This window comes from Ascaphus truei, chromosome 6, assembly GCF_040206685.1.
Source record: "Ascaphus truei isolate aAscTru1 chromosome 6, aAscTru1.hap1, whole genome shotgun sequence".
Lineage (NCBI taxonomy): Eukaryota > Metazoa > Chordata > Amphibia > Anura > Ascaphidae > Ascaphus > Ascaphus truei.
The window spans coordinates 25,172,916-25,183,759 of NC_134488.1; the positions used below are offsets into that span (position 1 = coordinate 25,172,916).

The 10,844-nt window shown below is 45.2% G+C and overlaps 1 protein-coding gene across 2 annotated transcripts in view; it reads right to left on the reverse strand.

Annotated features, from left to right (window-relative positions):
* Positions 1–10,844, reverse strand: part of ACAP3 (ArfGAP with coiled-coil, ankyrin repeat and PH domains 3) — a 156,611-nt gene that overhangs the window by 22,950 nt on the left and 122,817 nt on the right. For both annotated transcript variants that reach the window (XM_075603669.1, XM_075603667.1), the window contains exons 11-14: positions 9,401–9,513; positions 6,564–6,615; positions 4,971–5,071; positions 1,555–1,666 (exon numbers count right to left, since the gene is read on the reverse strand). In XM_075603669.1, coding sequence (XP_075459784.1) covers positions 1,555–1,666; positions 4,971–5,071; positions 6,564–6,615; positions 9,401–9,513 — 378 coding nt within the window. The remainder of the gene's footprint in view (positions 1–1,554; positions 1,667–4,970; positions 5,072–6,563; positions 6,616–9,400; positions 9,514–10,844) is intronic.

The window sequence follows — 10,844 nt, forward strand, 5'->3', positions numbered from 1 at the left end:
AGTGGGTTAAAAGGGTGACTCAGAGAACCTCTTCTCTAGTGGGTTAAAAGGGTGACTCCGAGAACCTCTTCTCAAGTGGGTCAAAAGGGCACATGACAGATGCAACAAGATAATATCGGGAAAGGGTTGGAGCAATATTTCAAACCCCATAAAACCTTGTAATGCTACAAGTATGCAATCTGTACGTGTAATCAAACCCTTTTATAGGCAGATTTTTTCTTGCTACCAGCCTCGTATACGTGTATATTAGCAGACATGAAAGCCCATCAGCCAAAAACTTCCCAAACGCCGTCCTTCACATAACCAAGGCACTTCATTATTACTATTAAGTGTGCAATGGGAGTGTTCTGGTTATGTTATAGGAGTTTATGTTTGAGTCGGGAACCAAACCCTACTATCTGACACAGGGAAAGCCCTTCTGTGTCTCAGGTACATATAGATTACAGAATAAAGGGCTGATTCTATATGTGCCAAAGTGGCCGATCAGGGATTTGAAATAAAATCCCCCTTTGAAGTCAACAGGGAATTGTGCCCGGATCCGATCCGATGATCTGTGTCGGCGTATATAGGATCAGCCCCGTAATCTTAAAAAGATTCAGAAATCAAGACCTCTCATTGTTGGAAATTCTGTGCACAGATGTATTGGGGATGCTCAGAATTGTGAATCCTATAACAGCTGCTAAGAAAACAAATTAAAATGAATGTAGCCTACAGCAGTAATTGTAATTTCTTAATTATTAATAATCCTCTCAAAATAGGGCATTACGTTGCCATTAATGCCCCAGTGATTTACTCACTGTATTGTAATCATATCGGTGATCAAGATTGAAATATCCAGTGAAATAAATGTTTCCATAATTAAAACCATGCTTTTTTTTAAAAATTTTAATCAATCAACTCAACCATTTTGGAGTTAGAAGAAGAGATAATCGGCTGAAGCTGCCATCATCTCAGATGTTATATGTAGAAGGTTCTCAAATAATTTAGTGTGGGGATACAAGCACAGTCACTTAAAGCTGCAGACCAAGCAATATACTACGTTTTTACAAATCAGTTCTGTACTATGAGAATATACTTGTTTTTTTTTTTTTAAATGCTACAACTCTGAATTACATTTTTTATGTATTATAATGTAACAAGCATTTTTTGCTTCTATAGCAATTATTTACCAAGTCACATCCCCTTCCTCTTCTGAAACAAGTTCTGGCACACCCCTTTTTGAGCCCTGCCCTCTATCAGTGGACCAATTGTATCTAGTGACTGCCTGGTCACATGATTTTCCCCACAGAACTTTGCATCATTGGTCCTCTTCTGCTGCACTGACAGCCATTTAGTGAAACCTTCAAGCTGAATCTACGCCGATCGATCACAGGAGAACGGATCGATCGGCCACTTAGCTAATTACTTATTGTGTGGATTGTATTGATACACATATTAAAGGGGGCAAAAATTCAATATAAATAAAAAAACGGCAGCTTGGGAGTGCTTGCTGCTGCAACTGTGCCTGGCGGGAGAACATATGAGGAGGAGTTCAATGTTTGGGAAGGTTCTTACTTCAATATAATAGTTGTCTGGGATCTCTCTGTAGGCAGAAGCGATGCTGGCCTGGACAGCCTGGATCCAGGCCTGACGGAGCTTCTCAGAGTCAGCCTGGAGCATGCAGCTCCTGAAAGACACACAGGAAACGGTTGGAACTGTCCAAGGGGGACACTTGTGATTAGGGAAACTACGCAATTACTCAAGGGCCTAACTTGTCCTGGAACCCTCACATCAATCCATGGAATCCGGCCTCTCTTCTCTCACCCGGGTTTGCTGCTTCACGCGTGGCAGATTCGTGGTAGCTCTGTTCCCAGGTAAGTATAAACGTTAACCCTATAGTCTTCTTAAATAAAGAGAGAGGGCAGAGGGATCCCTAAATATATAATAATAATAGCATGTTCCTGTATAGCGCGGCTAGTTATACGCAGCGCTTTACAGAGACATTTTACAGGCACAGGTCTCTGTCCCGTGGAGCTTACAATCTATGTGTTTGGTGCCTGAGGCACAGGGAGATAAAGTGACTTGCCCAAGGTCAAAAGGAGCCGACACCGGGAATTAAACCAGGTTCCCCTGCTTCAAACTCTCAGTGCCACTCAGTGTCTTTACTCACTGAGCCGCTCCCTCTCCATCTAACATCTTAAGAGGCTCAAACATCTGGCACCACCAGTGTAATGTAAACAGCAGGGAATTAGAAACACTTAGCCGGCCCCACCTTGTTTTTATGAGAAGGTGTCGCATTGTGACACTGAAGCAGGCGGAACCAGCAATAATCTCATCTCCCTGATAGCTTGGGCAAGTCACTTTACCTCTCTGTACTGCATCTCCTGTACCAAAGCTTGAGCTCATAAGCAGGATCCATTGTGCCACTAAATCTAACAGCACTAAGTACACTGTCCATTATATAAAATATACATTACATTTATATTCATTTACTATTGGTCGTCTTGGTCACGAAAAAACACTCCTCCCTACGGTCAGCTCTCCCTATTTAACGGGCAAACTGAATGTCTACTTTCTCCTTGTTGAGAGTTCCCTTACCCAATGCATGTCAATGGACGGGAAGTAGAACTCTTTGATTTCCCTTTTCAACTGTGTTCATGTTGGCTGCTACAGTACCTGCCCCTGCTTAATGGCACAAGCCTCAAACAGAGATCTGCTTGAGGGACATTGCCTAATCCAGGGGTACTCAACTCAAGCCCTCAAGAGCCCCCAACAGGTCAGGGTTTCCACATACCTCTGCTTCAGCACAGGTGGCTCAATCAGTCCCTGCTTCAGCACAGGTGGCTCAATCAGAGGCTCAGTCGAAGACTGAGACGAAGTCTTTGACTGAGCCACCTGTGCTGAAGCTGGGACATCCTGAAAACCTGACCTGTTGGAGGGGAGGGGGTTTGAGGACTGCAGTTGAGCATCACTGGCCTAATCCACAATGTTGCTCCTTCTTCAAATGTTGCATAGACATTTCATTAAAACACACAGGGTATGCCTTGTCGTGGCTCGCAAGCTTACAACACTTTGGCCAAAGGGTTAAACCAAATGACCCTTTTTCAGGAGAATATATTGGTATTTTACTGTGTGTTTTTGTCATGTTGGATGTAGCATTGGACTTCTCTGTTGTCTGTTATAGACATTTCATTGCAAGAACTGCTATCTGATGCTGTTGGCACACTAGGTCAGAAGTTGCCAACTCCAGTCCTCAAGGGCCACCAACAGCTCAGGTTTTCAGGATCTCCCAGCTTCAGCACAGGTGGCTCAGTCACAGACTGAACCTCTGATTGCGCTTCCTGTGTTGAAGCTTGGACTGATTGAGCCACCTGTGATTAAGCAGGGATATCTTTAAAAACGGTGGCCCTTGAGGACTGGAGTTGGCCACCCCTACCCCAGGTCCCATCTACAGCCCCTTCACGAGATTTGGGAAGCAGACACACACAGACACAAGTTTAGTCTCAGAGAAAACACAGCAGTGAGCTGCAATATGCAATCTGAATTGCAGGTGGCGCTACAGTACATGTATTCTGCTTAATGTGGCTGAGTAACTCAAAGAAAAGATGGTATTAAATGTGTAGTGTACTAGGGGGTGGGGGTTGAGTTTACAGCAAACAAACCTCAGTGTGCTGCTCCCTCCAGATGGTTTTAATGCATTTCCAAAAGGCCAAATGGCAATTAAGCTGTAAAAGTTTAGAAGCCTGGGTATGAAAGGCTGATGTACCAGGAAGGATTCATTATTGATGTTTTTATGTGCACAGAAGCCGCCCAGCTTCCTAAAATAACATCTGTGTGCTGTGAACAGAAGTATGGTCAGGGGGAGAGTCTGCTGCATCACGGCTGGGTCCTTGGGTTCATGACCCTTTTATCCCCCTAGCAGATTCCTTCAGCATTCTGTGCAGTGTGCTCACAATCAAGTCTCTCTGCACTGATCATTATACAGTATTAACCCTTTCACAGCTAAATGTAATTGCAGAGATCTACACCATCACTTACAAATGAACCATAACTGTATGTGGGTCAAGTTACAGACACAAATTGTGGGCATCTAGATATATACCAAAGTTGCGTGTCTTGAAATGCAATAGTTTCACAACACATGGCAATGCATCAAACGCACTGCAATACATGCATCAAACGCACTGCAATACATGCATCAAACGCACTGCAATGCATGCATCAAAGGCACTGCAATGCATGCATCAAACGCACAGCAATGCATGCATCAAATGCACTGCAATGCATGCATCAAACGCACTGCAATACATGCATCAAACGCACTGCAATACATGCATCAAACGCACTGCAATACATGCATCAAACGCACTGCAATACACGCATCAAACGCACTGCAATACGTGCATCAAACGCACTGCAATACACGCATCAAACGCACTGCAATACATGCATCAAACGCACTGCAATACACGCATCAAACGCACTGCAATACATGCATCAAACGCACTGCAATACATGCATCAAACGCATCAATTGCAGTTGATCGCATGCAGTTTGCAGAGTGGTCAATGGTGCAGGATACATCTATATATAGAGAAATGTCTAGGTCAGGGGTTCTCAAATCCAGTCCTCAAGATCCCCCAACAGGTCGGGTTTTCAGGATATCCCTGCTTCAGCACAGGTGACTCAAACAGTGGCTCAGTCTTTGACTGAGCCACTGATGAGCAGGCTGTGCTGAAGCAGGGTTTTCGACTGAACCACTGATTGAGCCACCTGTGCTAAAGCAAGGATATCCTTAAAACCTGACCTGTTGGGGGGTCTTGAGGACGAGTTGAGAACCCCTGGTCTAGGTAGTGGCATTTAATGGTATATATTGACATGCAGGTGTACACAAACGCAGAACCGGAAGCATGCATACATATCCAGATAAGAAGCATTACATACTAATGTGTGACGGTTTATACCAACCCGAAAAAAGGTCTCCAACTTACTTGGAGGGCGAGACAACCTCGAAACAAAACCTCCTCTCTATATCTTCACAGGGCTTCACCGTGCACAGCCTCAGATCCTCCACCACCACAGTCAACACATCCTGCCACAAACACGGAGACATATAGATCATCAGCGCCACAACTAAGCAACCTCCGGCCTTTGTCAATGTCCCCACAAAAGTGTGAGAACGACAACACATTCAATGCACTGAGAAGTATTACATTAAGTGTATACTAAGGGTTGGTTTCTGGTTGCGCTCATTGTGAGGAGCTTCTCAGCCCAATATCATCATGGGATGCCTCACATTGTGCATCTTTTTCTTTTTACTATATATGCAGCATTTAAATCCTTTAGGTATGACCAAGGTCAAGGTCTGGGCATGACCATGGTCAAGGTCTGGGCATGACCACGGTCAAGGTCTGGGCATGACCACGGTCAAGGTCTGGGCATGACCACGGTCAAGGTCTGGGCATGACCACGGTCAAGGTCTGGGCATGACCACGGTCAAGGTCTGGGCATGACCACGGTCAAGGTCTGGGCATGACCACGGTCAAGGTCTGGGCATGACCACGGTCAAGGTCTGGGCATGACCACGGTCAAGGTCTGGGCATGACCACGGTCAAGGTCTGGGCATGACCAAGGTCTAGGCACGACCAAGGTCAAGGTCTAGCACGACCAAGGTCAAGGTCTAGGCACGACCAAGGTCATGGTCTAGGTAAGACCAAGAGGTCAACTTTGGTTTTGTTTTTTTGAGTAAGAAATTCAAGCTTCATGTTTGCTCCAAATAAAGACATTTGCACTGGGTTATGGAGCCAATTGCCACATCTTCATGAAGATACTCTTGAATCGCTCTGGGTGATTCTATTGTACTGCATGTCTTTATTTATATAGCGCCATAAATATACATAGCGCTTCACAGTAGTAATACATGTTGTAATCATATAAATAACAGATAATATAAATAACAGATCATGGGAATAAGTGCTTTAGACATAAAAGTAACATTAAGGAAGAGGAGTCCCTGCTCCGAAGAGCTTACAGTCTAATTGGTAGGTAGGAGAAGGTATAGAGACAGTAGGAGGGAGTTCTGGTAAGTGTGTCTGCAGGGGGCCAAGCTTTATGTATCATGTGTCCAGGATTATCCACAGTGCTATTCGTATGCTTCTTTAAGCAAGTGTGTCTTAAGGTGGGTCTTAAAGGTGGATAGAGAGGGTGCTAGTCGGGTACTGAGGGGAAGGGCATTCCAGAGGTGTGGGGCAGTCAGTGAGAAAGGTTTAAGGTGGGAGAGGGCTTTAGATACAAAGGGGGTAGAAAGAAGACATCCTTGAGAAGAACGCAAGAGTCGGGATGGTGTATAGCGAGAAATTAGCGCTGAGATGTGAGGAGGGGCAGAGGAGTGTAAAGCTTTAAAAGTGAGGAGGAGAATTGAGTGTGATGTGCAACAAATGTGTTCTCTGGTCTAAAAGATACATTTGTATATAATATATACATTTAATATTCTGCTACCCACAAGAAGCATTGAACAGGAAAAGTTCAAATGAGAAATTACAATTTATTTGCATGCACATCCAGCTCCAGGGCCTCAGACTCACCTTCAGCTTCTTCTGGTACACCAGCTGGCTGTTCTGAATGGAGAACCACCGGCTGTGGATTAAAACAGTCGGCTCTTAGATAAGCAGAGTGCAGACTCAGGAAGACATATCCTTTGTTCTACTTTTAGTGCTAGAGCCTAGAGACACCTGCAACACATGGCTTAGTTCAAAGCTTCCAGACTGAGCAGTTTGTATTGCTTTCATTGATATTAAGGGTGTAAATTAACATACAGCAAAGTAGCAAACCAGACCAGGATCGGCCAATAACCCCCATGTAAGTCATTGGCAATTTTGGGACGATGGCAGTGCAACTAGCTGCTTCACAGAATGTTGTATTAAACCCTAAGGCTGAGTTTATAGTGGCGTAGTGCTTGCTGATCCGCGCTGAGCATATATTCAGAGACCCATTATATGTTATGGTGCCATTCTGAGTGAAAGCTTCCGCTTGCTTGCTCACGCTTGCTGAAGCTCGCTCAGCTTCCAGCTACAGGCAAATTGTGTTTCTGTGACCGCACAGCCTCCAATCAGAGCGCAGCACAGAAATTATCTTACACCCGAGAGTGGCCATTGTCCCTCCGCTCCCCGTTCCCTCTGCGGTCGCACTAATTAAACAAATTAAAAAAACAAAAAAAGGCCGCCGCACACCTGATCGGGAGGAGGGGGGAGAAGGGAGGTGCCCCCCTTCTGCCCCGGTTCCCGTGGCTGCCTGCCTGCCCGGGCGGGTGATGGAGGGGGGGGTGCTGCTGCCAGGGGGGGGGGTCCCAGCGCAGTGGTGGGAGCGTGATCGTTGTCCCCCTTCAGCCCCGATCCCCATGGCTGCCTGCCCGGGGTGGGTGATGGAGGGGGGGGGTGTGCGGCCGCCGTGGGGGGGGGTGTCCCGGAGCAGTGGTGGGAGCAGGGTGGTGTCCGGTCGGCCCCTGGGGCGGGCGATGGAGGCGAGGAGCCGGCTGCTCTTCTCTCTCCCCCCCCCCCACTTTGTGTGTGTGTGTGAAAGAGAGAGTGAGTGTGTGTGTGTGTGTGTGTGTGTGTATGGGAGTGTGTGTGTGCTGGTGCAGAGTATGCAGTGAGTGTGTTCATTGTGCTGTGTGCTGGTGCAGTGTATGCAGTGAGTGTATGCAGTGTGCTGTGAGGTGAGCATCAGCAAGCATCAGCGCTGGAGAGCACAGCCACTCTCCACTATAAACTCAGCCTAAGAGTCCATATGAATATTCGTCTCCTGAGAACAAGTACTATCCATTCATTTTGTCCCGCCTGCATTGGTGAATGATGGGGAAGGCGTCGTGTGCAGCAATAGGGCTCATGGCAGGAGATATATAATGGACTAGAATGGTACAGCTCCACCCCGTTATAACGCGATCCGTTACAACGCGAATCCGCTTATAACGTGATGCGAGCGTGGCTCCCAATTTTCGTATTTATGAATACTTTACAACACGATTATTGGTATCTTAAATACTTTGTTGTACAATGCATACAATTGTACATTATTTCTAACGCGATCCGCTTATAACGCGATGTGATTCTTTGGACCCCAAGCACAGCGTTATAAGGGGGTTGAGCTGTATATATCATTTTTTGCATGTGCTGCATACTTTTTTTCATTTAAAAATTGTGAATGAAACATTTCCAATGACAGGCAACCTTTCTAGCATTTTAAATGAAATAGTTTGAGATTTCATTGGGTGTTTTATTTCTACAAGTCCCAGAAATCGTATAAAAGTATAACTGCCAATTCCTCGGGTTTCTGCTTCTTTTGGAACAGTTGCAGGAAAAACGGCGGTGCATCTGCTGCTGCTGAAGATGGATATGAAACCACAAACTGCAAACTGCAAAAACTAGGTGCAAAAATTTATTGGGGGCATGATAAAAACAGCCAAAAGGACACTAACGCGTTTCACGTGGTATCCCACGCTTTATCAAAGAGAAAATATCACTACATGATCGCATACTTAAATACCCACAATTCCCTGTCCAATCCTATGACGCTACTTTACTCGGGCCAATCAGAAGCTCGGGGGGCGTCACACCCCTCTAACTAGCGTGAGGCACGTAAGCCTGAAACACAGCCAGCTGAACTTCACTGTGTGATTGCAAGGGAGTGATATTTTCTCTTTGATAAAGCGTGGGATACCACGTGAAACGCGTTAGAGTGTCCTTTTGGCTGTTTTTATCATGCCCCCAATACATTTTTGCACCTAGTTTTTGCAGTTTGCAGTTTGCGGTTTCATATCCATCTTCAGCAGCAGCAGATACACCGCCGTTTTTCCTGCAATTTCTCCATTTACCTCTCGGTAGGAGCACGCCTGACAGGACCAGGATATCCCCAAGGTCAGCAGTGAGTAATTCATTACTTCATTTATGTGATCAGTCCTATACATTGCTCAGACTACCACATAAGATCTACCTATACAGGCTAGTGGTAAATGTATGGGAGTGTATTTTATTGTTGGACTATTTGGATTCCTAGGTCTCATAAACTGTCTCATGCAATGAAGATGTTTATATATTATGAATAAGGCAATTGTCTGCTCCTGGCTAGCATCACAAGTGGGTGTTTCCCCCCCCCCCTCTTTCCTTTTGCATTCTTTTGGAACAGCACAAATCTGTCTTCTTTCTCAGTGATGTAATATAACATATCCGATGACAGGTTTGTGTTGGATCAGGACAAGCAGAACCTGCAGATATTAGTCACGAACCCAATGCACTTCAGCATCTCAAATACCTGCAGTGTTGTAAATACCATCAACGCTGCTCTGTGCTACTCTCCAACCCAATCGCCCTTTTCAGCCGGCACTCCCCATGTGTCCCGACCTGTAGTCTGACCTTACAGTACTAACCGATTCCACGTCTTGAATGCATTGCTGGCCCTCTTGAAGAGGTAACCTTCCATCACGACGCCATTAGGAGCATCAACATTAAACTCAGCTTTGGAGTCATCGTAGGAGAAGTCCTGGAACAATGCAAAGACAGTAGATGAAAATAAAGAACGGAAATAAATCGAACCAACATCAAACTCTTTCATTGGAACAGACGTCCCAGGCACAGAGTCATCATCACAGAACCAGCTAAGAGTTCGAAGATGTGGCAAAGTGTTTTTTAACCAACGTCCCTAGGAACCCTTGGGTTCCCCGGGCACCCCTAAAGGGTTCCCTGCAATTTGGAGGTCATTTGAAAATTGTACCAAATCCATGTTAAAATGGATAAGAAGTAAAGAGTGACACACTGTGCTCATTTGCATGTCATTACCCAGAATCCATTTCTGAAGTGGAAGCACTGTTTTTTAAGCGATGGGGTAAGATGGGGTTGCAGACCTGCCTGAGACATGAAAATGGACGAAAGGTGGTATTGTACCAAATACAGAAGAATCTACTATGCATCTGATCTCAGACGCGCTATTAGAGAGGGTTGGGGGTTCCTTACAATGCATCTGATCTCAGACGCGCTATTAGAGAGGGTTGGGGATCCTTACAATGTATCTGATCTCAGACGCGCTATTAGAGAGGGTTGGGGTTCCTTACAATGCATCTGATCTCAGACACGCTATTAGAGAGGGTTGGGGATCCTTACAATGTATCTGATCTCAGACGCGCTATTAGAGAGGGTTGGGGTTCCTTACAATGCATCTGATCTCAGACACGCTATTAGAGAGGGTTGGTGTTCCTTACAATGCATCTGATCTGAGACGCGCTATTAGAGAGGGTTGGGGATCCTTACAATGCATCTGATCTGAGATGCGCTATTAGAGAGCGTTGGGGTTCCTTACAATGCATCTGATCTGAGATGCGCTATTAGAGAGGATTGGGGTTCCTTACAATGCATCTGATCTGAGATGCGCTATTAGAGAGGGTTGGGGTTCCTTACAATGCATCTGATCTGACACGCGCTATTAGAGAGGGTTGGGGTTCCTTACAATGCATCTGATCTGAGACGCTATTAGAGAGGGTTGCTGCCTTTTGTTTATCTCACTGTGGTAAAAGATCAGTCCAACAAAGCAGGCAATTTCTTTTCTTTTAAAAAAAATAAATAAATAACTTCCAAATATAATTGGCTTCTTTTTAAATGTATTTATTTCATATATAATCCCCCACAAAGGAAAAAATTCCCTTATCTGCTTATTGTGTAAAAAAATAACAAGTTTCTATTTTCTTTGGGCACATATTCCATACAGATGTTCATGGACAAGAAGCAAACAGTGACACACTGAGTGCTCATTACCCAGAATCCCTGGCTGCAGTGGAAGCACTGCATGCTGGGAGATAATGGGGAAAAGCAGGGTTGCAG